The sequence below is a fragment of the Schistocerca gregaria genome, chromosome 2, assembly GCF_023897955.1.
Source record: "Schistocerca gregaria isolate iqSchGreg1 chromosome 2, iqSchGreg1.2, whole genome shotgun sequence".
In the NCBI taxonomy this organism is placed as follows: domain Eukaryota; kingdom Metazoa; phylum Arthropoda; class Insecta; order Orthoptera; family Acrididae; genus Schistocerca; species Schistocerca gregaria.
Window position 1 is genome coordinate 72,777,990 of NC_064921.1, and position 20,429 is coordinate 72,798,418.

At 39.8% G+C, this 20,429-nt stretch overlaps 1 protein-coding gene across 9 annotated transcripts in view; it reads right to left on the minus strand.

Moving 5' to 3' along the window:
- LOC126336343 (trichohyalin) overlaps positions 1–20,429 on the minus strand; it is a 415,368-nt gene that overhangs the window by 149,047 nt on the left and 245,892 nt on the right. For all 9 annotated transcript variants that reach the window (XM_049999914.1, XM_049999913.1, XM_049999908.1 and 6 more), the window contains one exon: positions 12,897–13,076. In XM_049999914.1, the coding sequence (XP_049855871.1) occupies positions 12,897–13,076 (180 nt within the window). The remainder of the gene's footprint in view (positions 1–12,896; positions 13,077–20,429) is intronic.

Genomic DNA, 20,429 nt, shown 5'->3' on the forward strand with positions numbered 1-20,429 from the left:
CTGGATAAAGCCCTCCTCTAGAGTTTTCCAGCTGCACAGACTGCAGTTGTACACATCCACATTGTTTCTGAATTTTCTATACTGCCATCTACCTACCTCCTCTTTACATTTCTTGCTACAGCTATCATCCATTTATCTGTTCATGCATCCTGCCAATTCTAATTTCGCTTTTACTGTAGTCATAATCAGTGACAGCTTGTGAGTATACACTCCGGGTGTTCACAAATTTTTAGATTCAGATAAATTTGAGAGCGTGAAATTAATAGCATCTGCTGTATAACAGTTATGCTTATCAACAAGTTTATACAACTTCGGCCACTGCCATAATAAAAACAACAACAGCAACAACAGTAATAATAATAATAAGAGGAAGAAGATACATAACTTATCTGACAAAAGAAAGAATTGTTTTTGTGGAATTTTGTTGTTTTGCAAATAATTAAGTACAGTTTATGGCAATAACAAAAAATTGTGTAAGCTTTATTAATTCCCCATTCCACATTTTTGTGTAAGTGGGAATTTTCGTGCTTTTCCTTCTTTTTTTTTCCCCTCCAATTGTATAAGATCCTAACATATGTATGTACAAGATCCTCCCTAACAGATGTATTAGTTCACGAATTTACTTCTGGGCTAAAAACCAGGTATTCTTACGCTGCGCCCACACAACAACATGTGCTAACTGCATACTTCCTTGTTAAATGTTCGCTTGTAGTAACGCTTATTTGATTTTGTCACCCTCTCAATCAAGGATCTCTTCTCAGAGGCCCTAGTTCCTTTTATTCATGAATTTTCAGCACAGATAAATCTGACTAACTATAAGATCAACAGATTTTAGAAGCATGAATAAATGCTACAATCTCACAATTGATGGCGATGTGCTTTATGCCATTATTGATTCTCTGCACTTAAAATGTATTACTGCATCATAACTTGAGCCATAAGACAATTATCTTACATGAGTTGCACATGCGTGAAAGCTCCTTAAAATGTAAACAACTGAAGGTGTGCCCACGACCCTGACACCAAGCTTCATGGATTTGAGAGGAACAGTAGTGTGACAGCTTTAAGAGCTCTATCTTTCAGATTGCAGCATCTATGTTACATTTAATGGCAATCAAAGAAAAATAACCAATAAATCAACAAGGCATCAAAAGTTAGGGTGTTCACGTGCTCTTTTGCTCTTGCACAACAGCCACCAATGTTCATAATAATGTTTTACATCGCTGTCTCATTCCTAATCAGTTTCATTTCTTATCTTCCCCAGTAATCCTCAATATGCACTTCTCCATTCCGCAGTGAGAACCCTATTTTTCACATTGAAAGTCCATATCTCACTCCTTTAAGTCAAAACTGGTAATGCACACGGATTGTAAATTTTCCCATTCAGACACAATGGAAAATTGGTTTTGAAAACTCTTGTAGATAAAATGCAATTTCACTGTTATCTTCACAGTTGTTGCACATAAAACTTCATCAACTTCTTCTATGACTTTAGTGTTTGCTCTACTATTTCCATTTTTTCCCTCATTGCACATTATTTTCATTTTAGTGTATTTCACGCTCAGGCTTACTTTCTGACTGCTTTAAGTTTTCCAATTAGTTGTTGAAGTTTAACTGCAGACGGTGAACTGTATAATGTCTTAAGCAGAACAACAATGGTCTGTTAATGTATTTTTTTTTGTTTTGTTTTTCTTTTTTAAGACCCTAAAAAGATCCTCTACAGCTGCTGAGAATAAAGGAAGGAAGATTAAGATATTGCTGCCTTGTCAACAGCAAGGGATGTTGCTGACAGTAGTTTTCATGAAAAGGAATCCCCTTGCCTGACTATCACTTCAATTCTGAATTTCTTATTATCTAGAAGAAGTCTAACTGAAGCTGCAACATCATCATATTAACTCCTCGGTACATTAACACAGAGAGAATCAATGTCTTACATATCTAGAAACATTAGAAGAAATTTGGTTGAAACTGAATCAAAAGCTTCGTCAAAATGTATTACATCTACATCTGTATCTACATCAGTATTTCACAATCCACCTGATGGTGCATGGCAGACAGAACCCCATACCACTATTAGTCATTTCCTTTCCTGCTCAACTCACAAACAGAATGAGGAAAAATAACTGTTTATATGCCTCCGTATGTTTGTGGTCCTTAAGTATAACATATATTGCAGGCAACAGAATTATTCTACAGTCAGCTTCAAATTACAGTTCTCTAAATTTTCTCAATAGTGTTCCTCAAAGAGAATGTCACCTTCCCACCAGGTATTCCCATCTGAGTTCCCAAAGTGTCTCCGTAACACCTAAGTGTTTTTCGAACCTACCAGTAATAAATCTAGCAGCCCATCTCTGAATCACTTTGATGTCTTCCTTTAATCCCATCTGGTGCAGATTCCAAACACTCGAGTAATCAAGGTAGGTCACAATAGCATACTATATGAGGTTTCCTTTACAGATGAACCACACTTTCCTAGGATCCTCCCATTAAACTGAAGTCAACCATTCTTCTTTTGTTTCTACATTTAGAGTGAGCTGCCGTTCATCACACCAACTAGAAATTTTGTCCAAGTCATCTTGTATCCTCTTACAGTCACTCAACTTCAACAGCTTACTGTACACCACAGCATCATCAGCAAACAATGACAGACTGCTGTCATGAAATCATTTGTGTACATAGAAAATAATAATAGTACTGTCACACTTCCCTGGAGTACTGACAATACCCTTGTCTCTGATGAACACTCACTGTCAAGGACAAGTTACTGGGTTCTTTAACTTAAGAAGTCTTTGAGCAACTCACATATATGTGAACTTATTCCATATGCTCATACCTCCTTTAACAGCCTGCAATGGCGCACAGTGTTAAAAACTTTCCAGGCATCTAGAAATATGGAATCTGCCTCTAGGCCTTCATCCATAGTTCACAGTATATTATGAGAGAAAAGAGAAAGCTGAGTTCTGCACAAATGGTGCTTTCTAAAAGCATGCAGATTTGTGGACATAAGCTTCTCAGTCCCAAGAAAATTTATTATGTTCACACAGAGAATACGTTCAAGGATTCTGCAGCAAACCAATGTTAGGGATATTGGTCTGTAATTCTGCATGTCCATTCTTTTTCCCCTTCTTCTACACAGAAGTCACGTGAGCTTTTTTCCAGTCACTTGGTACTTTTCTCTGGGTGAGAGATTCATGATAGAGGCTAGCAAAGTAAGGGATCAGAGCCATAGATTACTCTTTGAAAAACCAAACTGGGATTCCATCCATACCTGATGACTCACTTGATTTCAATTCCTTCAGTTGTTTCTCTATTTCAGGGATGCTTACTACCATGTCGCCCATATGGGAGTCTGTTTGATGGTCCAACAATGGTATGTTTGTATACTTCACCTGCGTGAACAATTTCTTGAATGTGAAATTTAAAACTTTGGCTTTCATTTTGCTATCTTTAACTGTCACACAAGACTGGTCAACAAGTGACTGGATGGAAGCCTTAGACTCACTTAGCGATTTTACATGGTACCAGAATTTTCTTTCATTCTCTGCCAGATCTTTTGCTAAACTGCAATGCTTCACACACAGATCTTTTCACAGACGCATGAATTGCTACTAAATTTTGCTCGCCATCATTTATGTGTTCTCTTTTGAACTGAGAGCACAACAGCCTTTGCTTCCTCAGAAGCTTCCAAATGTTGTAATTAATCCATGGTGGGTTTTTCCATCCTTAATCCATTTACTAGGCACATAACTCTCCAGACATGATCTGCAATCTGCTTAAACTTTGCCCATAATTCCTCTATGTCCACCTTACTGGAACTAAATGATGTCAATTTACTGTCTAAGTGGGATGCTTACAACTGCTTATCTGATCTTTCTAGCAGAAATACTCTCCTAGCCTTCTTAACTGATTTATTAACTTTTTTTAACCACAGTTGCTATAATGATATTATGATCACTAATCCCCATTTCTATACTGACACTGTTGATAAGGCCCAGCCTACTTTCAACCAGAAGGTTTAAGATATTTCTGTTGCATGTGGGCTGCCGAACTAGTTTCTCAAGACAGCTTTCAGAAAATGTGTTCAAAAGGATTCACTTAACTGTCTGTCTGTACCTCCAGCAATGAATTCATAGACATTCCTGTCTATATTTGGTAGGTTAAAGTCACCTCCAACTAGTATTGCACGATCTGAGTATTTATGCTACTGACTGTAGACTTTCTTTGAATGACACTAGAACTGTCGCAACAGAATCGGATGGGCAGTAAAAACAGCCAACAATTAACTTGGTTTCAGATAGACCTGCTATATACAACCGGGTAACTTCACTGTCACACAACTTCAACCTCAATAGAGAAAATATTATTGTCAACTGCAGTGATCACTCCCCCTCCTATGGCTTCTATTCTGTCTTCACCATAGGCATTCCATTACTCACTAAATATCTCAGGGGCTTTCCACTTTGGGCTTCAGCCAGCTCTCAATCCCAAGAATAATTTCAGTGCAAATCCAAGATAAAGTGGAAACTCGTGTTCATTGGTCTATTTTATAATTTCATTCATCACTTGTTAATTTCCCATTTTGTAATGTCAAATTCTAAAAGTCAACTAGTGACTTTTTCTGATTAAAATCAATTTTTCCATGGAGTTTTTGATAGTAGTAGTAGTAGAAGAAGAAGAAGAAGAAGAAGAAGAAGTAACACTAATCCGTAGACTGCTTTTACAAGTATATTGGACATGTCTTTGTATTACAACCTAAGACAATGAAACCAACACAATTCATACATACAGGTCTAGTTTGACAAGAATGGGGCAGGTAGTCAGCCATGGTCTCATGTAGGAAACATACTGGCATTACCCTGAAGTAATTTACAGAACCCAAGGGAATCCTAAATCAAGATGGCTGGATGAAGACTGGAGTCTCCACCCTCCCAAATACAAAGCAAGTCTGTTTTAAACAATGCTACCTCATTTCGTTTCTCCCTAGTATACAATACCATTTTATAAATAAATTATTTAACAATATAAAAAACTAATGTTACAGTATCCATTCACTTCTCACTCCCAGTGACTACACACATTACATGTACATTGTTTCGTAATACACATGTACAATCAGCTGATGTCAGGATCATTCCAACAATGCCTGGTTTCCATTATGTGTGCCACATTCACTAGCCTGACAAACTGTGTAGTGTCCCTCTATAATGAGTGTGATGTTGATCTCACAAAGAGAATGTGTTAGTACTATACATTGCATAGTTTTGGGAGAAAGTTTTCCCAGGAAATAAAAAATAATAAAAACAATGTGTGAAAGCGTTATGTGAATTAAGTTTTACTAGCATTGTTATTATTATTTATACATGTTACATTTTTTACCATACCCCTACTCTGTGTTATTTAAGTCATCCCTCAATGTATAGAAGATACTGCTTAATACAGTATTTTCCAATGCTGCTCCATCAGTGTCGTCCTAACCGCCGTCTGCTTCACGTCTGCTGTGCAGCGAGCTACGTTAATTTAAGTATTAACTGTATTTTTCTTACTTGTCACTTCTTCTTCCGTGTGTTTTTGCTTTTAGGAAGCTTTAATTGTCGAGTGCTATTAATAGTGTTTCATAGATATCGTGTTTGTTTTGAATACAGTCAGAGAGAGTCCCTTTAGTCAACCATAGTGCCAGTAGTGCTAGTGTTTGTTTTCAATACAGTCCAGAGACAGGTAGTGCTATTTTCATTGTTTTCTACAAGAAGTGGCTAGCAACCACAGTTTAGTCAATAATCAGCCACCTTTAGTGAATTAGCAGTCTAGTTAAAAGTTGATTAAATCTCTTCAGTAAATTGATTCCTTAGGATGGATAGGATGTGTGACTGCTGTGTACGGACGCAGGAGCAGCTGGCCACTGTTCGCAAACAGCTGAGCGTGTTGATGGCCTCGGTCAGCCGTCTTCAGGCTGCTGCCTTGGAGTATAGCGGCAGTGGGGAGTCTGGTGCGTCACAAGGTACACCCCAGGTGTTACATGCTTCACCCACTGTCCCTGCTGTCGAGACATCTTCGCGGGTACTGGGGAGTGGCGGGTTCAGCAGCGTTCGCAGCGCACGAGGCAGAGAGTAAATGTGGCGGCTGGCCGTGCGGCATCGCCCGCTCTGCCTGTGAGTGGACATGTGGCTACTCCTTCAGCAAGGTCTGAGCAGGCACATGGGGGGAGGGGTTTATTAGTTATTGGGAGCTCCAACGTTAGGCAGGTGATGGAGCCCCTTAGAGAAATAGTGGAAAGGTCAGGGAAGAAGGCCAGTGTTCACTCTGTCTGCTTGCCGGGGGGTCTCATTCGATAGAGAGCACTGGGTGCACCCGACTGCAAATTGTTGCTCATGTCAGCACCAATGACTCCTGCTGTCTGGGTTCAGGGATCATCCTCAGTTTGTACAGATGGTTGGCGGAATTGGTGAAGCTGGAAAGCCTCGCTCGCGGGGTGGAATCAGAGCTAACTATTTGTAGTATCGTTCCCAGAACCGATCGCGGTCCTCTGGTTAGGATCTGAGTGGAAGGCTTAAACCAGAGGCTCAGACGATTCTGCGGAGAGCTGGGGTGCAAATTTCTCGACCTCCGCTATCGGGTGGAGAAATGTAGGGTCCCCCTGAATAGGTCAGGCGTGCACTACACGCCGGAAGCGGCTACAAGGGTAGCGGAGTACGTGTGGAGTGCACATGGGGGTTTTTTAGGTTAGAGAATTCCCTCCCTAGGCCCGACAAGACGCCTCCTGAGACGCGGCACGGTAGGAGTAGTCAAAATGCAACAGGGAATAACAATATTAATGTGCTAATAGTAAACTGCAGGAGCGTCTATAGAAAGGTCCCAGAACTGCCCTCATTAATAAACGGTCACAATGCCCATATAGTACTAGGGACAGAAAGTTGGCTGAAACCAGACGTAAACAGTAATGAAATCCTAAACTCAGATTGGAATGTATACCGCAGAGACAGGCTGGACAGTGAAGGGGGAGGTGTGTTTATAGGGATAAGAAGTGCAATAGTATCGAAGGAAATTGATGGAGATCCAAATTGTGAAATGATTTGGGTGAAGGTCACGGTTAAAGCAGACTCAGACATGGTAATTGGATGTCTCTATAGGCCCCCGGTCTCAGTAACTGTTGTGGCTCAGCACCTGAAGAATAATTTGGAAAATATTTCGAGTAGATTTCCGCACCATGTTATAGTTCTGAGTGGAGATTTTAATTTGCCGGTTATAGACTGGGAGACTCAAACATTAATAACGGGTGGCAAGGACAAAGAATCCAGTGAAATATTTTTAAGTGCTTTATCTGAAAACTACCTTGAGCAGTTAAACAAAGAACCGACTCGATAACATATTAGACCTTATGGTGACAAACAGACCCTAACTATTTGAATCAGTTAATGCAGAACAAGGAATCAGCAATCATAAAGCGGTTACTGCATCGATGATTTCAGCCATAAATAGAAATATTAAAAAAGGTAAGAAGATTTTTCTGTTTAGCAAAAGTGACAAAAAGCAGATTACAAAGTACCTGATGGCTCAACATAAAAGTTTTGTCTCAAGTACAGATAGTGTTGAGGATCAGTGGACAAAGTTCAAAACCATCGTACAATATGCGTTAGATGGGTATGTGCCAAGCAAGATCATAAGAGATGGAAAAGAGCGACCGTGGTACAACAACCGAGTTAGAAAACTGCTGCGGAAGCAAAGGGAACTTCACAGAAAACATAAACATAGCCAAAGCCTTGCAGACTAACAAAAATTACGCGAAGCGAAATGTAGTGTGAGGAGGACTATGTGAGAGGCGTTCAATGAATTCGAAAGTAAAGTTCTATGTACTGACTTGGCAGAAAATCCTAAGAAATTTTGGTCCTATGTCAAAGCGGTAGGTGGATCAAAACAAAATGTCCAGACACTCTGTGACCAAAATGGTACTGAAACAGAAGATGACAGACTAAAGGTTGAAACACTAAATGTCTTCTTCCAAAGCTGTTTCACAGAGGAAGACTGCACTGTACTTCCTTCCCTAGATTGTCGCACAGTTGACAAAATGGTAGATATTGAAATAGACGACAGAGGGATAGAGAAACAATTAAAATCGCTCAAAAGAGGAAAGGCCGCTGGTCCTGATGGGATACCAGTTTGATTTTACACAGAGTACGCGAAGGAACTTGCCCCCCTTCTTGCAGTGGTGTACCGTAGGTCTCTAGAAGAGCGAAGTGTTGCAAAGGATTGGAAAAGGGCACAAGTCATCCCCGTTTTCAAGAAGGGACGTCAAACAGATGTGCAGAACTATAGACCTATATCTCTAACATCGATCAGTTGTAGAACTTTGGAACAGGTATTATGTTCGAGTATAATGTCTTTTCTGGAGACTAGAAATCTACTCTGTAGGAATCAGAGCATGGGTTTTGAAAAAGACGGTCGTGCGAAACCCAGCTCGCGCTATTCGTCCACGAGACTCAGAGGGCCATAGACAGGGGTTCACAGGTAGATGCCGTGTTTCTTAACTTCCGCAAGGCGTTTGACAAAGTTCCCCACAGTCATTTAATGAAAAAAGTAAGAGCATACGCACTCTCAGACCAATTGTGTGATTGGATTGAGGAGTTCCTAGATAACAGAACACAGCATGTCATTCTCAATGGAGACAAGTCTTCCGAAGTAAGAGTAATGTCAGGTGTGCCACAGGGGAGTGTCATAGGATCGTTGCTGTTCACAATATACATAAATGACCTGGTAGATAACATCGGAAGTTCACTGAGGCTTTTTGCAGATGATGCTGTGGTGTATCGAGAGGTTGCAACAATGGAAAATTGTACTGAAATGCAGGAGGATCTGCAGCGAATTGACGCATGGTGCAGGGAATGGCAGTTGAATCTCAATGTAGACAAGTGTAATGTGCTGCTAATATATATAAAGATAGATCCCTTATCATTTAGCTACAAAATAGGTCAGCAACTGGAAACAGTTAATTCGATGAATTATCTGGGAGTACGCATTAGCAGTGATTTAAAATGGAATGATCATATAAAGTTGATCATCGGTAAAGCAGATGCCAGAATGAGATTCATCGGAAGAATACTAAGGAAATGCAATCCGAAAACAAAGGAAGTAGGTTACAGTATGCTTGTTCACCCACTGCTTGATTACTGCTCAGCAGTGTGGGATCCGCACCAGATAGGGTTGATAGAAGAGATAGAGAAAATCCAACGGAGAGCAGTGCACTTCATTAAAGGATCATTTAGTAATCACGAAAGCGTTATGGAGATGATAGATAAACTCCAGTGGAAGACTCTGCAGGAGAGATGCTCAGTAACTCGGTACGGGCTTTTGTTAAAGTTTCGAGAATATACCTTCACCGAAGAGTCAAGCAGTATATTGCTCCCTCCTACGTATATCTCACGAAGAGACCATGAGGATAAAATCAGAGAGATTAGAGCCCACACAGAAGCATACCGACAAGCCTTCTTTCCACGAACAATACGAGACTGGAATAGAAGGGAGAACCGATAGAGGTACTCAGGGTACCCTCCGCCACACACCATCAGGTGGCTTGCGGAGTATGGATGTAGATGCAGATCAGGCATAACCATCTGTGAGCACCCTTCAGCTTGCACATGAGCAGGTGCAGGCCACGTAGGCAATCCACCAGACGGCTTGACATCATGTATTTTGCGCATGCAAGACCCGTTTGGTGACCCTTGGCCACATAATCTTGGTAAGTGGACTACGATCATGTATGCTACAGCCCGGCTGCAAGACTGTCTGCGTTTGCCAACCTTCACCCACCTTGAGCCCATGACTGTCTGGTACTCTTTGGCAAGGAGGTGCAGGTAGGGGGTTAGGATGGTATTAAGGGAGTTGAGGCGGGGGGGGGGGGGGGGGGGAGGTTCGCAAGGTGGAACAGCCTGGATTAACAAATACTTTTTAACTTTTTTTTTTATATAGGTTTGTTTCTATAAAAATTTCAGTGAACATCTTGTACATTGTGGACAGGAAGTTGATTGACTACAGTTTTTACACATTTTCTGAGTGGGATAGGTAATACAATGATACAGAGCATTTACAGTTTAAAAGATGGATAAAATAAAGGCTTAACTAGATGAAATATTAGGAATGTAATTACAAAATTTTACTGAAATTAAACACATACAGTGAGGACAGCTCAAATACCCAGAGAAAGTCACTGGGAAAACAGAGGATGAGGAGAAAAGGCAAAAAGGAGAAGTTACATAATATGACTACTTGGCCTCAGGAAACTAAATTCTACTAATTCTTATAGTTGTATCAGATAGATCATGATTTTGCCACTATACAGAGACCTAATAGCAGTCTGTGTAAAGTTAAAATGATTTATTGGGGTCTAACAATGACTGAGTACTACAGGATGAGGATCAAGTCTTTTTTCAAAATAGCTGTGTTTCTCCTAACATACATATATAAAACAATCTAAAGGTAATTATCATAATTATCAGTTTGAGTAGACTAAAGGTAATCATAATTTGTTGTCATCACAGAACATCCAGCAAGGGTAGCTCCCATTTATTAATGTATAAATTCATTCACTCAACATCCCTGAAGCCCTCAATTATTTCATGGTGGGACTGACAGAACACGATGTGTGACTGACTGAATGAATGATAATGAAAATTGATAAAAAAGAAGAATCTCTTTTGTTTGATTATTTAATTCTTCTTTTTTTTTGTCTTTCAATTCTCTTGTAATTTTATTGGTCTTATTCTCAAACATTTCTCTCATTTTATGTATATTTCACTGTTCCCTCTATTAGCCACTGAAAAACTGTTTTCTTTGTTACATACATAGCTTTTATTATTTGTTTTCTTCCCACAAATCTCTTTGACTGTTTTCCAACTGAATGTGCATTACCTTTGGAAGCATTATGCATTTACTATGATTATCTACTTTTCATATCACTTATCATGTAATGTTTCCACTCTGACTATCCATATGAATCCTCCTACATCATAAGACTGCTGTAAACATCATTGTCATATTCATGCGTGAAAATAATGCCTGATGTACTGTCTTTCTGTTGCTGTTGAATCTGAAATCAAACATGATAATCTTCTGAGCACATTGTGTTTTATTCTGCATTGACAATTCTGTCAATAAAATGATGGAAAGAAATATATGATTTCAGGCCCGTCTCTTTCTTTATTTCTTTCAGCCACCTTCTATTCCATACATTTTCATTTTCTTCGGCTTCTTTTGGCCTCTTAATAGTTTCTGCTAGTCTCACCTTTTTGCTGTCTCAATTGATTACTGCACATTAAGTACATTTACCTTTCCTGTTGGGCTTCGCATTAGGACTCACCCTCTCCTCTCCCACCTCAAAATTGAGTTTCCAAATCTCTTTCCATGTGGCATCCCTGATATTAAACTGAGGAATTGAATTGTTTGAGCATAAAATTGTAACACATGAATAGTGATGCATTTTACAAATTATAAGAAAGTATAATTGCAGGTGAATAGAAAGTATATGAGGGCATGCTGAAAAGTAATGCCTCCAAATTTTTTATTCTGTTCTCAATGTTGGTTGTGGTATTACATTTCATGCCTATTACTCAGTCGACTTTCCCACTTTGCTGATGCAAGATGCAATCCCTTGCTGCTAGAGAGCTCTGAAATGTAACATGTAACAAGGCAGTGGGTAGTGTACTATCTCGGTGCATGAGAAATAGCAATCGAGTTTCTGAAAGCGTAACTTCAAACAGTTCATCCACATACGATGCACCCTCTCCTTGGCATGACATTGCCAGACCACACATGAGTGCTGTGACATCTGTAACAATGCGATGCATTGGGTCGATTGTCATAGATCATCCTCCATACAGTCCCAACTTGGGCCCATCTGATTTTCATTGTTTCCCAAATCTTATAGAACATCTTTGAGGAATTTACTTTGATAGTGATGAAGCAGTGCAAGCAGAGGTGAGGTTGTGGCATCGTCAATGAAGTCAAGCATTCAACAATGGAAGTATTAACAAATTGGTCTCTCGTGGGAGAAATATATTTTTTGCCAGGATGACTATGTTGAGAAACAAGTATGTAGACATAAAAAATAAAGACGTAGAATGTTAATAAATTTGTTTTATTTCAAAAGTTTTAAGAGTTTGTAAAGAGTTTTTTCAGCATGCCAATGTAAAATCCTTAAATAATGGCTTGCATCAGATATTACTTGACTGGAATTTAAGAAAATTGTAATTCAAGATAGGATTGACAATTCCGAATTCAGTGCTGCAATTTGTAGTGTCCATAAAAGCATTTCGGTAACAACACATTCGATTAGAACCTTCATCAATTTAATGAAATCTGAACAGAAGATTTCACTATACCTTGTAACCACAGTTGGTAACACCTCAATCATAAACAAAGATAAAATATGCATAGTCCCCTAAATGTTGCTCCAGCCTCAATGTCTTGTATATAATGAACAAGAGGATACATTATCACTCACATTATGAAACAGGTTATGTTATGAAAATGAGAAACTATGAGTACTGAGAGTCTGAGTGTTCAAATATCTTTTGAATTTGCATGCATAAATTCTTCTGTACTTCAAATAAGAGCAAGTTTTCTTTTGTCTGTTCACTGCACATAACTTTACGTACAGGCCTAATGAGTGTGGTGGTCTGTAGTCTCACACATTACTTATATTCCATGTAGTATTTTCTGTTGTAATAATGAGTGTTTCATCTGCTACATAGCTTCCAAAGAACAAAGCTTTATGAAATAAATATAACAGTGTGGCAATTAGAAACACATTTTTCCTATAGTCTATTTTATCCTACAGAACAAAAATTAAATGAGTGTAAAATCTTACACATTTATTTATAATTATTTAAAGAAAATACAAATTTGTATACCTTAATTTTCTGTTCGTACAGAACATCACTTCCCTTAGCAGGTTCTGGTGTTGTAATGGCAGCTGCACTTTTACGTGTTGTTTTGGCTGATAATTTGTCCTGTAGGTCTTTAACTTTCTTCTTTAATGTTTCTCCTTCTTTCTCAAGTTCCTCAACCTTTCTCCGTAAAACAGCAGCTTCCTGTATAAAAAAAGATATGATTTCAAAAATATAACTTTTTACTAATTAAGTAAGTTATGAACAGCTGAACTGTTTCTTAATTTTCAACTACATAATTTCTTGGTAAACATGGTATGGAAAGTTCTGACAGAATTTTAAAAAAATTAGGAATAAAGGTAACAACACTCCAAGCAGTAGAGCTATTGAGTCATTGACACACACACACACACACACACACACACACACACACACACACACACACACAATGTGCTGACTGAATTTTAATGGCCTGGTGCTTCTTGTTGGAAGATTCAAGTGGCATCATGGAGACATTTTTGCTAGTGGCTGAGAAGTCCAATGCAAGAGCCGTCTTGGCACCCAAAGTGAGGCAAATACGAGCCACTCCAGCAGGAGCGTTAGTCATAAGCTCATGTCTACATGATCGTTTTGCAGCTAAGTTGTTAAACCATACTTGCTTCCATCTGCAGTCAGTTTCCTCCATTTGCTGTGATAGTCAGCAAGTTGCTCCCACCTGTCACTGTCAACATTGAATGTGCACATATCATGCTTGATGCAATCCATAAATCGTAGTGAAGGTCTTCCACAAGGTCTCTTGGCTCTTGCTATTTCACTGAATTATGTACATCGGGGCAGACGGGAGTGGTCCACACGATGCAGATGTCCTAACCACGCAGGCAACATTTCTTGAGCATGGCAGTGAGACTGCATTGTTTTGCAGTTTTCAGAACCATATCATTTGTCACATAATATTCCCAAGATGCTCTGTAAGCACTGCAGTTGAAAGGAGTTGAGCTTTCATTCCTGTTTGGCATATGAGTTCAAGTCTCAGCTACATACAGGAGAGTACTCAGCACACATGATTGATACACAAGTATTTTTGTTGACAATGTAAGATGTTTGTTGTCCCGTACTCATGTGTGAAACTTTCCTATTCGTGCATTTACCTTGTCATCCAGGGAGAGATCTTCTATCATTATTGAACCAAGATAGCAGAATTTATTGACTACCTTCAGCAAGAAGTTGTCCAGTTTGATGACAGGCGGATCTGTATGTCCTTGTGCCATGACAACTGTCTTCTTTACATTTATAAACATGGAGAAGAGCTTGCATGCAGTAGAGAATTTATCCACAGGCTCTTGCAGATCATCTTGAGTATGTGCCAGAAATGCAGCATCATCAGCAAATAAAAGGCTATTTACAAGCAAGTCTTCTTGGAAGAACTTGGATCTGAATAGAGAAGTGTTGAGCTTCCCATCATCTCTGGTATAGAGATGAATACCCAGGTTAGTTCCACCAAAAGCAACTTTGAAGTGAGCTGAGAAAAAAATATTGAACAGAGTGGGAGCCAATACGCAGCCTTGATGTACCCCTCTTTTCACAGCAAGTGGGTTAGTTGTGATTCCATCGAAGAGCACAGCACCTTCCATATCTTCAAAAGTACTGCATACTGTCCTTCTCTGCTGACTGTGTCGAAAGCCTTGTTCCATTCAATAAAGGCAATGAACAGAGGGGTTTTCTGCTTGCAGCACTTTTCCTAAATTTGCCAGACTCTGAAGATCATATCAACTGTAGATCATTGGGGACACAACCCACATTGTTCCTCAGGGTATATGTGCTCAGCAAGCTTCTGAAGTCTGCCCAACATGAGCAAATGTTTTTCCACGTATACTCAGAAGTGAGATTCCACAGTGACAGTTGCAATTGCTGTGATCACCTTTACCTTTGTATAAAGTAGCAATATTGGCATTGTGCATATCTTGGGCACAATACCCTCAGCCCAACATTTCAGTAAGAGGTTGAAAATCAGCAGAAAAACTGGCTTAAGTTTTACAATTTCTGTGGAGATGTTGTCTTTGCCAGGGCACTTCCCACATTTAATCTGTGCAATTGCTCTTTGAAGGTCCTCCATAGCAAGAGTGATATTCAAGTCATGGTAAGGTGTGATCTGAGGAATTTCATCCACTGTGTTCGGACTAATGTTGATGGTATGTGAGTAGCGGCTGGGGTAATGTTCTACCCAATGGTGCAATTAATGGTTTCAATCTGTGATGACTTTTCCATCTATTTCCTTGAGTGGTACGCTCTTCTTTGGAATGGGTCCAATGACCCGTTTGATACCCGAGTACACACCACCAATGTCACCAGCATTGAAACACTCCTGTATGCCAGTGCATAGTTGTTCCCGATAGGAATTGATGCAGTTGCGGACAGTGTGTTGAACAGTTGCCCTTGCTTTTCTTAGCTCCCTGCATGTAGAATTGCATGGCGTTTTATGCCAGGTGACAGTGGCCTGATGCTAGGCCTCAATGAGAGGTTTCAGGGTATCTACATTCTCGATGAACCAACCCAGCGAATTTGCTTCCAGATTAGCGAACACATTTCCAGTCATAACAGTAAGAAATGATTTTATCTTCTATAAAAATGGATGGGTCCCACAGATCCACCTCTTGTCATATTTTATCACTATATACTTCTACTGCAGCAGTGTTTCTTGTATGGCAAAGATTAATTTTTGTTTTGCAAGATGTTCTGGCAGAGTGAAACTTTTTAGTCACGATGCACACTTTTGTCACTACTAGTGCATGATCTGTGTCACAATCTGCACTAAGGAAAGAACTTGTATAAAGAAAGTAATGCAGATTTTTCCTTTTAGTTAGAATAAGACGTAATTGGTGCCAATTTTTTGAGTGGGAGTGCATCCAGGAAACCTTGTGGTTCAGATTGCCTTTTAAGTATGTATTGGTGACACACAACTGATACCTTGCACAGAATTCAAGCAACCATAGACTATTTTTATTCATCTTGCCCACTCCGTGTTTGCCCAGGCAGTCAGGCCAAGTGGCAAAATCACTACCAATACAAGTGTTGAAATCACCGAGGATGCATAGACAGTCCCCAGAGTGCATTCCTTGTACATCACTGAGTTGTTCACAAAACTGATCCTTGGCATCTGCAGCTGAAGTATGTGTTGGTGCTTATATAGATATCAGCATTAGTGGTCCACTATTTATTGTGAAACACAGTCATAATGCATTCTGAGATCCAAATCGAGTTTTCGGTACAACACAGCAAGTTACTGCGGACAGCAAAGCCGATTCCGTGCTGTCTGGGGATAACAACATCTTTGCCCTTCCAGAAAAAGTAAGGTTTTTTTGCTGTATTGAGCCTTCTTCTGGTAGCCTGGTTTCCTGCAGTGCTGTTATAGGGATATAGAGTCTGACTAGCTCTAAGTAAATAGCAGCCGTTTAGCGTAGCTCTTGTGAGCCTCCACAGCTGTCCAGGAAGCCTTGCAGCACAGTGCAGATGTTCCATGTACCGATGCATAATGAAATTTCTTTACTTTTTATTTTATTTTTTTATTTTTGTAGCAGCAGTGTCGATATGATGGTGATGACTTCTAGCATTGGTAGTGTTCCATACACCCAATGGAACAATCGGAACCAGGACAGGGCAATACCTAACTGACTGGGGGCTGCCCAGCTTGAGTGGGTGGTGATTGGCCAGTGGAACTACAATGGGCCCTCCCACTGTCAATAGTGATGCCTGGCACTGCTCCTACACCCATTAGAGTGAGCTTGTGACCAGTAACTGCCACTATCGATGTTGTTTCACATGGATGGAGTGTCCTCTCTATGGATGCTACTGCACCTGGGGTGCAGATTTTAGGTGACAGTGAGCTTGCCCACTACTCACGCCACCCTCTCAGCCCAGCTGATTAGTTCCACAGGAGCAATAATATGTGACATGGGGAGTCAGGTTGGCTGGAGGCAATTGCCGATCATTTCTGGTTGGACCATAATTGTGCCTAATGGAAATGCCGATTCCGGATTTCAATTCGGAGTTGTCCCTCTCCTTTACAGATGGCATGCCAGTGCTAATGAAATCTGTATCTCTGAAGGCATGGGAAACATGATAGGATAGGAGGAAAGAAAGGGTGTTGTGAGACACACTTTCTCTGGCTCCTCTCTAGAGGCCTGTTCAGCTTGGGAGGTCCTGTCAGTAGCTACGCTACTGCTGGCATAGCCCTCTGCTTCCCTGGAGCATGAAAACCCACTAGCCCACACAGACAGTACTACTCTAAGGTGGTGTCTCCTGAGAGGGGCTGGCTGAATACACAATACTCTATTGCATATTTAGCTGGCACAATGCTGTATAGACATACGTGTGTGTGTGTGTGTGTGTGTGTGTGTGTGTGTGTGTGTGTGTACTTTAGCCCAAAAAAGGATTTATCCAAAACCTAGTGAAGTTTTCAGTCATGTTTATGTGCCTGCCAACAACTCAGTGCATCTACTATTTAATAAGTTGTTACCTTTATTACTCTTAAATTAATCTCTTAGTCATTTATAAACAGACCTTCTAGAGACAGATGACTAAACTGTGAAGTGTATTTCATATTACTTGTTTGTTTTAAAAGAAAATTTACCATTCTTATAATACATACATCAATAATCTGATATACTACAAAACTATATTATTTACAAAACAGTAATCACATTCTCTGCTGAAAACAACATTTGCTATACAAACACTAAAGGATCGAGACATGCAAATGGGAGAGAAATAACAGAATTGTTTCCTTAATTATCTGGGCAAGAATACTTTCCAAATATCAGTGCTATGCTGTAGTGCTGATCAGAACACCCTACAGTAATAATACTGCTCAAGTTCTGCACCATAGTGACATGTTAGTGAAATATCCAATTCGAAATCGGCTTAAAGGTGCTATGCGCTCAAACATATGCTCTTTCCTTACACTTATGAGTAAGAGACATGACCATAATGATAGAGTGGAAATAAGTTCTGTTTTGGTGGATGACTTTTTAATCAAGCCAGACTTTGGCCAAAAAGATTGGACATGGTCACTAGCATAACAGAGATACAGAATATAAATGACAATGCTTCTCCGGCTCATACACATGAAGAACTGCATATTCTGTCAACTACTTCGGGAGTGTTGATGAATAATTTGGGGTGACTTTGAATTCTCAGGAAACCACTGTACTAACACAGCTTGTCCCTGGAATTTCTCTTGCAGACTACGATTACTATAATCTCTCATACTCATCTGAAGCAGACAGACTTCATCTCCTACCTTGGAAACATTCTCTTGGATCACTGTGCTTCTGAAAGGTATACAAAAAAATCAGTGCTACCCATGCGGCCTTTAGATGCCTCTCACATTAGGTTTTTTTTTAATAAAGATTTGCAAATAAGTGCTAAACTGACAATTGCCCAGGCAGTTATTGTCCCAGTTTTGCAGCACTAATTATTTACCTCATGACATCACAAGAATGGCTTTTACCAACAGATACTGACCACTTATGAAGTTTCTTGTAAACAATCCAATGCAGCTCAAAAGGAACAATGATGCACATAATTACAACACCAGAAGGACAAATGACATCCATTACATCACATAAATGTTGCCTTCAGCACAAAAAGGGATGCACAGTACTGCAACTAAAATTTTTGATCGCTTACCCAGTGATATCAGATGTCTGATAGACAGCAAAGTAAAATTTGAAAACAAATTGAAAAAGTTTCTCCTTGAGAAATCCTCCGGTCCCATAGAAGAATTTCTTTTATTTTAAAGTGTAACAGTTGGTGGGTGAGAATTACTAATTCACATTTGTGTAGCTTAAAATAATACAACTTCTAAATGTCCAGCATGTAGCCATATTTACAAATTAATTTATAATGTGAATGTAAAATGACTCATTCTACATCATTATGAAATCTGTAGAACATGAAACAAGAAGACACCCTCAAACGAAACCCTAAAGTTCATCACTATGGGACCATGGAATTGTTCCATTCAAATGCAATCACCATATGAATTAAGACATTCATCCCACTGGAAGATGAGGTCATCAGTTCCTGTTTCATAGAATGTGGTCAGTCACTGATAAGGCCACCACCACACCCATTCTTGCCCTTCCTCACTTGACTGAAACTAATACACAAGCATGTGTTTCTTCAGGTCACCAAAGATGTGAAAATCACATAGTGAATGATCCTGGAGGTACAAAGGATGTTGCAGTGTTTACCAACCAAGTCACTGAAGTGTGGCCTTCATCTAATTGGCAGTGTGGTGGTAGGCATTACCATGCAGCAGAATGATTCTATTTCACAGAACTACGCATTGACTTTGGTTCCACGCTCAATGACTGATTTTGGTTCCATGCTCAATGAACTCGGTGACCAGAGGACCCCTATAGTCAAAGAAGAACATCATGACCTTACATGATACCACCATTTCAAACCTGAGAGCAAATGGCCAAGCCAACAGTTTAAACATCCCACATCTCTCCCACCAAAGAAATCCAAAGCCTTTTTCCAAATGTTAGGGTAGAGTCGGGATGATCCTCTTCTTAGACTGTATGGGCCCCCTGCTCTTCACGTTTCTTTGGTGTGGAACTGCAATCAGTGCACAGTGCTATGAAGACACTTTCCAGAAAACGTAATGGGTCATAAAGAAAAAATGGCCAGGAATGCTGTCAGACAGCATCATCCTGTTGCACCATAAAGCCAGCCACCCCTCTCAATGCCAATTGGATGAAGGCTATGCCTCAGGGATTTGGTTGGGAAACACTGCAACATCCTCTATACTGCGCATATCATTCACTGTGTTACTTTTACATTCTCGTGACCTGAAGAAAGACTTGCATAGGCACCAGTTTCAGTTGGATGAGGAAGTGGATCTGTCAGTAGCCATCTGAGTTCTATGAAACAGGACTTTATCATCTCATCAACACAGTGGGATAAATGTCAGGATGTATGTGGTTGTTACTTCTGAATGGAACTATTCCATGGTCCCATAGAGGTGGGTGTTCATCACTGCCTCTCATAACTAACAAACAAACATTGAATGGGAGTGTTAGTATTCAGCTTCACATGGATGTACTAAGGCATGGACACACAGTATAAAAGCCACCATTTTTGTGTGTAGTATTAAATAGATCAGCCACATCCTGCACACTACTGATGACAGACTTCCTCCATAAAACCTGTATGGTGACCGCAGTATTGGTGGGAGTTGCTACTCTAAAGGGTTACAAGGAGCAGCTTCAAAGGCCTTAAAAAGCACAGATAACTTCTAATATTTGGGATGCTCTGATAGAAAAACAAAAGCTGTGCCACTCAACCATATAAACTGTTAATTTCTCTGTTTGTACAAGACAGGTGATTGAAGCTCAGCAAAGAAGGAAACTATGGCAAACGCAACCTTGATCTAAATCTGCTTCATGCAGCAATAAATCTGTCAAATGAAGGTGACATTTTCCACTAAGGCAGCAAATTTATTAAGACCTGTTCTTAGTTACACAAGTTTCAGCTTAAAGGGCCAGTTTTGAA